General features: G+C 39.0%; 1 protein-coding gene across 1 annotated transcript in view; it reads right to left on the reverse strand.

The window, feature by feature from the left end:
• Positions 1-1,023: 1,023 nt before the first annotated feature.
• Positions 1,024-13,525, reverse strand: part of ablim2 (actin binding LIM protein family, member 2) — a 112,479-nt gene continuing 99,977 nt past the window's right edge. The window contains exons 18-20 of the mRNA XM_072376984.1: positions 8,437-8,444; positions 8,254-8,334; positions 1,024-3,045 (exon numbers count right to left, since the gene is read on the reverse strand). Of these exons, the coding sequence (XP_072233085.1) occupies positions 2,932-3,045; positions 8,254-8,334; positions 8,437-8,444 (203 nt within the window). The 3' untranslated portion in view covers positions 1,024-2,931. The remainder of the gene's footprint in view (positions 3,046-8,253; positions 8,335-8,436; positions 8,445-13,525) is intronic.

Raw genomic sequence — 13,525 nt, forward strand, 5'->3', positions numbered from 1 at the left:
AACAGCTTTTTCTAGTTATTTTTCAGTTTCAGTGCTGAAATTTCAGCGTGTTCCGCACCGTTTGGTCCAACTGGGATAAGAAGCACCCGGGTGTCCAGCGATCGGGAATAGTGTACTTCTATTTTACTCTCTCATTACTCGAACAGAATCCTGGAAAATTGGGAATAACTGGGAATTTTGGCCCTACGTAAATGCATTAAAATTCATAAGTAATGGGACAAAAATAGCCCTATTTGGAGGCCTAATAACTCAGCGATATGGCATCACAGAGACATCATTCTAAGTTTAAACGGGGCAGGAAAGACTCACATTTAACTGAACCAAAGGATTTGTTGGTATATTTTATAGCTTCGACACAATGGCAGTTTAAGATTTAGGAAAAATCAGGACTCCTCTCAGATTCCTGTCCTCTATTTTGACCAGCTTGAAATGAATACCAAAATTACTCGAACAAATGTCTCTCACCTCCAAAATGTCTGCCTCACCTAGACAAATTTTACTGCAAAATGTAGGAATTTTTGTCCTCTTCCACCCAAAATCAACGTCATTGTGCTTAGTCTCACGGTTTTTCTCTCAAATCACCTCTGAGCGCAGAGAGCGACCACTCAAGCTCCTATTATAACCACGTCGCCTCATCTCCTTATCAATTAGGTTTCAATGGTAATGAAACCTCACTATGAGAAAATATAAACCACTTTTGTCACTGAAATATAGTGTCATTTATGTGTCAATCTATGTGTCATTTCTTTACCTTAGCATATCACAAATTAGTGGACATAAATGGCATCTTAGAAATGGTTGACAGGTTGGGTGTAATTCTAACAATTTTTCCCTTTCAAAGAACAAATTTGAGCAATTGCTGCCACAGTTGCAGTCTTTTTGATTCAACACTAAACAAAACGCATAACAAAAACAAACACACCTGACTCACCTATATGTTTTAAACTTTACTTGAAGGCATTCATAGATAAAAGGTTTTAACTTCCATTTCACAAACTCAAGCACCCCCAACACATAGTGACATAGTCTGAATAAAGCACTTTAATAGTTGATGAATATTAGAAAGAGGACATAAAGATTTATGACAACAGTTAGTGTGTTACTTATAGGAGCAACATTTCATCCAACACTCAGATTAAACTCAAAATGTGATATGTTTCTCTTCAACCACACTTTTCTCTGTGATGGCTATGCATTTGACACTACTACCCTTACGGTTTAAAGATAAAATCCTTTCCTTAATATTGCATTTAAATAAATACATAACACAAGCAAATGTAAGAAGCCGACCCAGGCCTTTCACTTGACCAAAAAACAATCAGTCACTCAAATAACATTGCTGATGATGTTTTCATACATTTCTACTATGAGGTCAGAGAACAAACCCCATTTTCCCATCTTCATGCATGCCTAAAAAGTTATACACCACGGCTTGTATACAGACAGATAGATCTGTTATATGTCCAGTATATGTTAACATACATCCAGTATATGTTGGCAAGTTGATCAGTTAATGGTCCAGAACATTAAGCAAAGCTGATGGGGATCAGCTTAAATGTGTAGCTTTCACTGTAAGCAACAAGGCTTTCAAACGACGAAAATGTTGAATTAATCTCTAGGTGAGAAGATATGATTATTGAGTTTTTAAAATCAAGCAAGACTCCACTAATTATACTTTTGTGCCACTGCATGTCTGAAGCTGAACAAAGTTTGGCAAGGGCTTATTTCCTTTGTAAAAAGACTATGATTTCCATCACCTGCATTTCATAATTGCTTCAATGATCCTTTCAAGAAGTCAAAAATAGCTTATAAAAATATTTTTTCTTGATGCGAGTGCATGTCACTCTGGTTTGTTTGACACCTTTGCACACCATTTAATTAATACGCAACCTATCCTTCTTTTACTCACTCCCTCAGCCTATCTGTGACTCTCTGCTGTGCTGTGGTTGCCATCCTGCCACTCTTTAGCAATCTATGTTGATTTATGACAGGCTTTTTTAAGACATAGAACCATATTTAGACATTTCACGGCATGCATCAAAACTAACCAGCTTTATGTGATTACAATTCTGCTGCCATAATGCTGGACAGGACATGGGGGGGGGGGGGGGGGAACAAACAACAAACCAGCTTCTTTGGTTGAAAAGAATTAGGGAAAATCCAAAAACTAATGCATGTGATAAGGTGCTTTTCCACAGTTCTTGAAGTACAATATCAGAGAAGAAGTACTTTCTTATCCATGTCTTTGGGCTCAACATGCTTGAACATTTAATGTGTACAAGTCTACGGTCTCCTAAAGTATTGGCAAGGGTGTACAAATTAACAGGCTTAACTATGTAACAGTCATCTGGTGCAGGCAAAGGACACAGTGAAAAAGAAATGGCAGCACAGCAAACATATGATACGCTGAGATGCATAAAACCATGAAGCCTTGCAATGGCAAACAAACTTGAGACAGAAAGGGAGACAGGTTAAGATTGAAAGAGTTGGCGAAGATGGACATAAAACAAACAGAGCCACAGAGATCTGGAGGAAGGCCTGCACAGGAATTAGAAAAAGGATTTTTTTTTTAAATTATCAAGTTTTATGTAAGCATGGGGATGAAGGGGGACAGATGGAGAACCTCATGGGACGCAAGGAGTATAAACACAGGCCATGCAAACGCAGCTCCTCATCCTCATCTGTAAAGTTTTCAGTCAAACATTCAGACTGCACTGCTTATAAAAAGCTGTAGGTGTTGCCCCAATGTTGTGAAAATGTACCCATACTCTGCCTCCCCATGGCTTCACAGGTAGACAGCATAGCATTTCACATGTGAAAAGTAGGGGTATCATGGCAGTGCATACGAATATTTCACATGAGTTGTTTTTGTTTTCTGCATCCTTCCAGATTGTTGTTGAGATATAGAGATTTAAAAAAAAAAAAATTTGTCTAAAAAAGACGGGCCTTCTTCTTCATGTCGTTCCTCTTCCAGAGAGCCAGACGGTCAAACTGCTCTAGAGTCATTCCGAAAACCTGCTGGAAGTCTTCAGGAGATAGGTGTTTCTGGAAATGGAAAACAAGGCAGAGAAAAATTCTTACTTGCAGTGTAATGGCTGTCAACACCTTCACATGGATGATGCATGAAAAACCGAAAAGTGCCATGGAGCAATAATACCCTCCAATTCAAACAATCAAATAGGTTGTTCATAATGCTTAATATGACCAATAAAAAAGTCCCTTAAATGACTGTCCTTACAAGTGGCAGGAGGGAAAATAAACTCATAAGCATTGCTAAAACAATGTAGAGCAAATGTAATTTCCTTTAAGAAACTACAAAGTCCTCATAAGGAGGAAGAAGGGGGTGGATGATGCAAGTATGGTATGTGTGTTTAAATCCTACATAAGACAACTGTTTCTTCACTTCTGAGATATGTTCCATCAATAACACAACAATACTTTACTCTGTTGGCCCTTTCTGATTGGGCTTAGGCAATTACAATCCTTTGTTAGGGTTAGAAAGTGTTGCTCTCATTGGCACCTTTTTCTTGTATCCTTTGCTACACGTAGACACAATAACATAATAACCCAAAACTTGGTCACTTCCTTGTTTGGTTTAGACAATGACGTGACTTTTTTAGGTTAGAAATCAAAAATACAACGGTGTGAATACAAAACATCATGGTTAGGTCTAAAATATCCCCATTGTTCCACACGACCGTCTCCTGAATGGACACCCTTTTTAGTCTTTGCATGAAATACATGCTTGCATAAACAAAAAACACATAGGGTAGGATTTGTTGGAAGGACCTTCATGGTAAAGTGTTGGGCAACCACAAACCTTCAGGGCAAGTGTGAGAAATCTGCATTGAAGGGGATGAAAACTATACACTCTGTAAAACAGCCAGTCTCCTTTCTATATTAACCAACAGAGATAAAAACGTATAATGACTGGTTTTAACTCTGGTGCACAAATATTTGGTCGTTTAATTTTTCTCCTGCCATGCTGACAGTATGATAGTCGGGTGATTACAAAACAGACACATTTTTTTCTTTTTCTCTTGTCAAATCTGCTAATCTGATACAATCATGTTATCATTACTAAAACTAATCATATACTCCTCCTTTGGCAACAGACTTTGGTCTCATTCCAACAAATATTGTGACAACTGGTGTCAGCTGTCACAGCATAAACATCTGCTTGGACATCTCACTGCCACATATGCAAAATGCAAAAAGAAATGAGATATTTGTACACAACAAACTTTTAAAGAACATCTACACTGAGGACTGCAGTACCACAGAACAAAAAATGACAATGACAATGTGAACGACAATACTGTCGTCAGTATTTACTGATAAGTGAAAAGTTTTTTCATGTCAAACCCATATTTGACAGCCGACACCATTTACTTTATGAAACAACACAGTGTTATGAATGTGTTTAAATATCTGTCAAAACAGTGTCATATCACATTTGGCTGTAGTGATTCATGTAAAAAAGTGTCTCCATCTAGGCTTAGAGTTTAGCAGGGCTTTTACTGCTGATTAGTTTGGGTAAACCTACAGAGGTTTGGGGTGTAAGAATAAAGATTAGTGGTAAGTGAAAGAGAAGTAAAATAGCTTTTCTCTGATATATACTCATAGACACTATTGATAATACAAGTCCAGTGTAGCATTTCCAACCATGGAGGGGATATCTTGCATCAGACTTGCCTCCATATCCCGACTCCTATAGGAACAATATTCCCATAACCCAAAGACTCACAGAGTTCTCATGTTAGGGCTATTGAAGGTTTACTAGTAAAGTCAGTAGAAAAACTCTACTGAGGACAAGAGAACCATCAGCTCTGTATCACAAGCCTAACCACATTCTGATGTATTCAAATGGGTTATTTCAATGACTAAAACATTTACAGTTTTTAGCTGCACAATCTTAATAAAAGTTCTAAAGCTGTAAATGAGTACTGTAAAAATATCAGGAGGAAAGCAGGAAATTTGTTATTATGGAACATTAAGCATAATTATATTTACCCTGTTTTATAAGACATGCATATGGGTTAAACTTGAAATGATTGAGGGAAAGAACAAGTGACATTGCTGCCAGTCTTACATTTCTCAATAAAAACCCTTAAATATGACAACTTAATGATGATTTCAAGTTCAATGTCTTTAGAAAATATAAACAAATATAGAATTCGATTAGAATTCGAAGTTTGATAGAGACATGTTTACCATTGTGTTCTATCATGTAGAACTTAGGCATGTAGAACTAGTTGAAAGTTTTGCCTAAAAGCAGTTTGAATATAAACTAATCTGACCAGAGAACATGCGTCCATAGTCTTTCTGTCAGTATGAGATGAGCTTGTGTCCAGAGAACTTTGCAGTTGATATTTGACATTGACAGTTTCAGGTTTTATTTCTGGATGCAGTGGTGGACTGTATTGAATGAAATTTTTTTTCCAAGGTACTCCTGAGCCCATATGGCTGTATTGATCACATTGGTAGAACGGTTTATTATGCAGTACTGCCAGAGGGTTCTTCAGTCACATGGTGACCACACACTGAGATTTCTCCAGACTTTTTGCATATTCTCACAAAATTATGCTTTTTTTATGTTGAAAGAGCAAAGACCTTTGTTGTTACACACTTAGAAATATTTTCTTTAAAAAGATTGATGATTTTCTGATGGTGGTTGGCACAAAGAGGTGAGTCACAACAACCCATCCTTGTTTGGAAAGACTACATCTTTGATGGAAGCTCCTTTTACATCCACTCCTGACACCCTCACCTGACACCAAATTAATCTGTTGACTGTAGAACCTTACAAAATACTGTTACTTGTATTTTGAAATAAAATTGATTTAATGTAAAACAAATAATAGAAACTACTATAGCTTTCAGAATTACTATAAAGTTGACTCAAAATCTGCTCATTAAGACTTTCATTCCAAAGCTATTAGACATTGTTAGTGGGTTAGGGAGATATAGATAAGGTTAGCTAGGTTTTACTGTTTCCTCAGGCATCTACAAACCAATCAGTTTTCATCACAGATTTAAATTTAGGCGTGTCTAAGGTGAAGAGAGTGGCAATTCAGTTTGTTCAAGAGGGGGAGAAAGTTAATAAGACAATAAAGAGGCAAGGCAGCTTAGATGTTGCTTGTGATTGGGAGATGCAGGTAGATTTTGGAGGAAAGCTTGTTGTTCCCCAGGAAATAGCCTCTACAAATCTAAGGCCTGATATAGTCTTGTGGTCTAGGAGTTGGATGAGAGTCTATTTCATAGGGCTGACTGTTCCTTGAGAGGAATTAGTAGCAGAAGCATATGAAAGGAAAAAGCTTAGGTATGTGGAGTTGGGAGCAGAAGCAGAGCAGCGAGGATGGAAAGTTAGGATATCTTCAGTGGAAGTAGGATGTAGAGGACTTGTTGCAAAGTCTCTTGTCTCATTGTTGAGTGAATTGGGTGTAAGTGGACAGAGTGTGAGGAAGTGTCAGATGAGGCAGTAAAGTCCAGTCAGTGGATTTGGATTAGAAGAAGCAATAGTCACTGGGGGCCCAGCAGGGGAAGCACTTAGTGTTAACAGACTCTTGGAAGAAGCAAGGAAGAAGTCCAGGATATATTTTAGTGGAGGGTGTGGCCCATGTGAGCCTTTTGAAACCAGGAGGCCATTTTAGGTGAGTTGACCTGTATGGCCTTCTTTTTGCTGGCATTTTTAGTGATTGTAGGACTGTTTAGGTGAGTTTATCTGCTGAATATTCTATTGTCTTGTCCTGCCTCCACCTATGGCACCCTCTATACTTTCATTACCCCTTACCCGAACCAGGGTTTGAGTCCCATTCCTACTTATCTTTACCTCTTCTATTTCTACCCACTACCCAAACCAGGGTTTGCATCCCCACCCTGCTATGACTGGTGTGCAGTTGGTGAGAGACTGGGGTAGGTAGCCATCACTGCTAGTGTGAGGAGCAGTGATGGCTGGCATTAGGGGAGTGACTCTGGGACGCCAGTGATCACTGACTACCCTTCTGGAGGTGTCCTGGGCCCAACTAGATGAAACACTGATGAAAGGAGGTTCCCACCCGATGACCCCAATGACTTGTTGGTCAGCACTGCTCACTGGTCTATATATAGAGAATTATTCAGAGTCTGGTCCATTTTTTGTTTAGCACAAGTTTCTTGTGTTTACCTTGAATACAGATCATTTGGCTTGGTGTTCAAACAACTTAAAGAAATCTGAATATATTTACTTGGGTTTCAGGGAATACTGATGCACAGAATCAACGAACATTTTATACGATGACGAATCAGCTGTTGCACTTATGATGATTTGCTTGAGAATTACAGCAATTAACAAAGGAGGACTGAAGAGCTGTCATAGTTGAGAAGTACACATTTCCAACAAACATGCCATTAATCAGATTGTATGGACAAAAAAACAAAAAAAGAGTTTAAGAAAAAATGTTGCCCACTACACCGAAATGTTATTCCAACTTTAGTGTGTGTTTGTAAATTTGGAGATTAACTGAATTATCTATGGAAAGACTCAGATGGGACTGGGATTTTAGGAAGACCGGCATTCCAAAAAAATTCCACTTAAGAATTTATTAAAAGGATAAAAAGTCAGGCCAAAAAGCCACCCTGTAGGATTTGCAGAACCGGTGGCAGATTTGGCCATTTCATCCTGGTTTCTAATAGAATTTAGTCAAAATTTGGCTAAAAGGGATACTCTTATCTCTTTTCTACTTGGGTTATGTGACATACGTATGAGTAGTTAGTGTCATCTACCATGTTGCAACACAGCCTACAGTTTAGGAGTTGTTTGTTAGGGAGTTGTTCGAGTAGTTTTAGTCTGTGAAAATTTGCTCTTCTAATGTCCCTTTTCTGAACAGTGTTTAGCTTCAGTCAGCAATCTCCCCATATTTTTCAAACTGAGAGAAAACTGTCTAAGACATAACTCATAAGTGATTTTTAAGACACATTCTGTTAATTTGAACTTCACCCTGTGCAGCTTAAGTCTCAACTCAGAGGCTTCTAGAGTTGGACTTGACTCTGTCTTGACAGCAATTCATGTCCACATACTTTTGATCATTGAATAGTGAAAAAAAAAAGAAACACATTTAAAAATAACTAAAGATGTCCCTTGCCTAAGCTTTGGCTGATACTTTTATCCCGCCAAGCTTAGCCTCCCAAGCTATTTAACCCAAACCACAGAATCCTGATTAATTCTTAGCGTAACAATTTTTTTTCAGGCTTGATGACCTGATCTGAGCTCACCTCCAGTCTTGTACGATCAACGTCTCTGGGAAGCTTAACTTTCACTCTATGTGTCACTGCCAACATGTCATAGGGGTAAACCTGGAGCACACAGAATAAGCGTTGTTTAATATATCTATTAATGTTCAAACAAATCTGCTAAGAACATTGAAACTTTTTTGTAAAGTAAGAACATACTCTTACCTTGTATTCTGGGGAAGAAAAGAAAAGACAGAGTGTTAGTCTGGAGAAACAACTGGTTTTATTTGAACAGCAGACCTAGCATTACAACTAGCATAATATACATATCCATACACCTTATGGACCCAAATCCCCTCCACAACATTAACTTTCAAAGGTGTCCAGAAGCATTTGCCTTGAACACATACACGCACGCACGCACACACACACACGCACGCTGGCTCCTCGACAGATGCAGCCAGGACTGTACACATTTGCACTATAAACACAGCACTAATTCTGCAGTTGGAAAATGACATCGCCTCTCTACACTGTTTCCTCCAGTAACTGATTTGCAGCCAGAACAGCAGGGCTCTGCATGTTTGGTCATAATGTAAATGTAATGTAATCAGGGATAATAAACAGACCTTGGAGCTACACTTTGACGAAAGACTATATGGTACTTATATCTTAAGAATTAGCTGAATCTATTATCTGAGGGAAGGGTTCTGTATTCAGCACCAAGTAAGTGAACTCTGGCAACAATAGAGCTTCAAAGTAAGAAAACTTAAAGGGGAACCTTCGGAAGCTATTTAGGAAACTTGCGATCGGCGTATATTCATATAACAGAGTGAACAGGGCAGGGTCATTCAACCTCTAAAAAAGGCATTATGTGTCTTTATTTCACCAATACTTTAAGACAAATGAATGAATGAACGTGTACTATAACTCTGTTACCTCATAGGAGCTGTTATGTTGCAACTTGCGGCTATAGGAGAGCTAACAGGGGTATTTCTACACAGGCACAACATAGCAGCATAGTGGGATAGCCCCCTACAACCTCGCACATAAAACAGCTCCAAACATGGTCAACTACATAATACAAACTATGCCTAAACCCCCAGCAGCAAAGGAGTGTGTGATTTTCTCGAACACTCGCAATACAAGCTTATGAAGCGCGAAAACAACATCTCCGTTCAAGAACATCGAAGCGAGCAACATGGCTAACATAGCAGACATGCTAACTGAGCTTAAATCACTCGCTCCAAGTTCAGCTTGAAGGTGGGCGGAATAAACAACCGAATTTAGACAAACTCTATCTCGGTGATGGAGAATAATTTAGGTGAAATAAAACAAGCTGTAACAGCTAATGAACAACGAATTACGGAGGCTGAAGCCCGCATAGCCGCCACAGAGGACGCGTTCGACAAGGGTGGCAACACCCATTCCGAAATCCCGCCATTCCGACATCCCGCTATTCCGACATCCCACCATTTCGACAAGGCTTTCCATATAAGGAAATGTGCGTTACTCAATACGTGAGTCCCTTCTTTCTGTTTATGCAATTTATATGTTTAACACATGTTTACAGATAAGTGTTATTAAAAACAAAAAGTCTCGGCAACTGGAGGAGGAGAAGCAGACCGTGGTGGTTTTCAATCACACACTCCAATGCCACTTGTTTCAACTTCCGAAAATTTAATCCAGGAAAAAAGGGCTTACAAACATGGACCGAAACGGCTCCATAACACACACAAGAATCCAAAAGAAACGAAAGATAACTAAAAGAAAGCAAATAAACAGCATGAACTGGTCAAAATTGGTTTTACGCATGCCTATGTGCGTCTGGCACATGCGTCTTCGGGCTCTCCCACGTTGGTTTGTGGATGAAAGCTATATGTTCAGTTGTAATGCCATGTAAAAACAATCTCTACATGACATCTACTCCCAGGTGTGAACAGTTAAGTCCTTAAGATATCAACAGGCTGTATAAAGCCTTGCGCAACGGCTGTGTGTTTGTGCCAAATGCGCAAAGCCCATCCGCGCTTCCCATAATTGGAGCGAGTACTCATAAATCACGTGAATAACATGAATAAACGTTTTTACTGCATTTTGTTGTGTTTTATACGTTCTATGCTGTCATTTCTCTCCTCTCCTATTGGCAAGGCAAGGCAGAGTGCTCGCAACTGTGTCCTGTGCAGTAGCCGTGATATGTGTAATTGCAATTATTACTTTTGCATACGATGACAGCGTGCAAAAGACGCATGGGCTCTGTGGAGAGCTCCGCTCCAGCTGGCTGCTGTGACAGCTCACTGACACTGTATTTCTGCTTAATCAGTTTCAATCTCGCCAGAGTTACATTAATATCTGTATTTTTATATTTGAAATTCAGGGGATTTTGATAATAGATTATTAAAGTTTGTTTGCGAGGCTGTGGCCTCTGTATGTGCAGAGTTTGTGCGACAAACTTTAGGGCGTATTTGCGCCGGCATATCACTAGTGCAAAATGTTTTGGGTAAAATATAGGCTATTAAAAGGAACTGTCGTAATGGCGGTATGTTACGCCATTCCGACCGTAGGTGGAAAAAAGTGTCGGAATGACTGGACGTTTGATGAACAATTAAGTGTCGCCATTCCGACAATTGGAGGCCAATGTCGGAATGGCGAGATGTCGGAATGGCAGCATGTAACCGTTGGACAAGACCGAGAGGGCTCGGGCTGTAGCGACAAAGCGGTTCACATACCTGTCAGAAAAGGCGAGGGCTTGGAAAACCACAGGAGGAGGAAGAATATCCGGCTGTTTGGTCTTAAGATGAGCGCAAGCTTCCTCTTTTGGACTTTATAAACGATATGCTACACCAATAGCTGGGCACCGAACCCGACAGATCATTCACACTGGAAAGAGCCTACTATACCCTGGCTCTGGTAGTTCCCAACCAGAGCCGAGCGGTCCTCCTTCACTTTCTTAACTACCAAGATAAAGAATTCGTCCTACGCTCCACAAGACGACGGGACATCACACACGACGGAGTCAAACTCGCATTCATCCAGGATTTCTCATTGCAGACTATCCGATGAAGACGGGAGTTGCTGTAAAAAAGCTATTTGTTGATATGGAGACTTTCCGAGGATTTCTTAGAGCGCTACACAGCGGGAAGATCCAGATGTTTTCTTCCCCACTGGAAACTGAGAAATTCTACAATATCTCAGCCGAATAGCCTACACATAACCGGGTTTGGAGCTTTTCTCATACATGGAGAGGGATGAGTGCACTAACTTTTGTGCAGGGAAACACACTCCTCACCGGGCTTGGTGGTGACCACTTAAGCCAATTTGCTCTACAACAGTGGGAAATATGAACAATTAACAGCAGACACATACTGGTTATTATTAAACAGCAAAACTTCTGTTTTATTTTTTATCTTACTCTATTTTATTTATTTATTCTCCGTGGATCCTTGCAGCCTCTGTATATGATTGTCACTTTATTTTGGACATGTGATACTTTTTTTTTAGCACGGTAAATAGAGGAGAGCAATGGTATTAAGATGGGATGCGAATAGCAGGTGTACAGGCTTTATTAACCTTGTTATTAATGTTTTGAATAATACTAATGGTTGGACACTTTGGTGTTTATATACTTGAAAATAGTGTGTTTATGTTTTATGGAGGATAAAGTATTATAAATCTTATTTCTTTCTCAATCAGTGGTATCTGAGTTAAACTTATGATCAGGATAATAGAAGAGTCAACCATCAACTGCTAATTTGATGCTCACTCTGGTGTCTTTTTCATAAATATATATTGATTTGGTTGATGTCTGGAGAGAACTTAATCCTACGACCACACTCCCGATTAGATTTATTATTTTTGCATATAAAAAAAACTTCTGTTCTTTACCAGACAGTAGGGATGTAATGTTTACGGGTATTACAGTAAATCGCGGTCAAATTTACGCACTAAAGATTATCATTTATGTTTGAATTAATCTCATTATCTCGTGGATTATCCGGATATGTAATAACAGCCTCGTCCAAGTATCGTTGAGCAACAAACAAGCCTAACAGCCAATGCAAGGTAAGTGAACGTCAGTTCAAATACATCATGTGAGGGACATCGGCTTTAGAAAGATTGTGTAACTTGTTGATAACTTGTCAATGATGTATAGCAAAGTTTCGAGCATCATCTATCCTCTTGAAAAACAACAATGTTTTCTGTTTTAATTTTGAGACATTTAGGGGCTACTAAACGTTTGTTTTAGTATGACAAGAAAATTACGAGATTTTGTGAAATTATTTCAATGTATGTGTCTTTTGGACATTTGTACAGCAATTGAGAATATGGTGATAATATCATTAACCGTGATAATTTGGTCACTATAATCGAGATATCAAATTTTCCATATCATTACATCCCTACCAGACAGCAATATCACGAATATGGTATTAAGCCAAGTAGACTTCTAGCCTATCAATTAAAAAAAGAACGTGCAGAACGTGTGTTTCTCGAAAACACAAAGTGTACACGTAATGCAGCAGGACAGTTGAAATATGATACACAATCAATTAAGTTCTCATTTCTTGATTTTTATACACAGTTTTACGCGTCAGAAAACCCTCCCGAAACGAATGTCTATAGATTTTTGGAAAGAGTATTTCCCACTCTCTATTTCAGAGGACGAAAAGGAGCAATTGAGTGCTCCATTCACCTCATAGGAGGGCTACAAGCAATCAAGTTAATGTCCTCTGGAAAAACTCCAGGTTTAGATGGTTATTCGGTAGAATTCTACAAGGCTTTCTGGTGGCAAATCGAGCCACTTTTTATGCCCATGGTTGCAAATTTTTTGAAAATGGGGTTCTTCCTGACACTACGAAGACAGCAATAATATCATTAATACAGAAGAAGGACAAAGATGCTGTTGAGTGCGCATCATTTCGCCTAATTTCAATACTTCCAATCGACTTTAAGATATTGTCAAAATTAATTGCACGCAGACTGGAAGACCTGTTGCCCCAGATTATTAATCGTGACCAGTCCGACTGTGTGAAGGCACGCTATGCATCCGGAGGCTATTAAATATAAATGACCACTCGGCCCTACACAACAGAACAGCCCTACTACTTTCGCTTGATGCAGAAAAAGCGTTCGATAGAATTTCTCAACATTAATATACATTGCGAAAGACATTAACGTATAGGCAATAGGAAACTCACACAGTTATTTCAGCCTATCATTTCTAAAAGTTGCTAAATGTAAAGGCTTTACAAATTTAGTCAAATCTTAGACCAAACCACACAAGAAAATACCTGACCAGACCAACAAGAACAGAACA

The sequence above is a fragment of the Leuresthes tenuis genome, unplaced genomic scaffold (genome assembly GCF_036924035.1).
Source record: "Leuresthes tenuis unplaced genomic scaffold, fLeuTen1.0.hap1 SCAF_22, whole genome shotgun sequence".
NCBI lineage: Eukaryota > Metazoa > Chordata > Actinopteri > Atheriniformes > Atherinopsidae > Leuresthes > Leuresthes tenuis.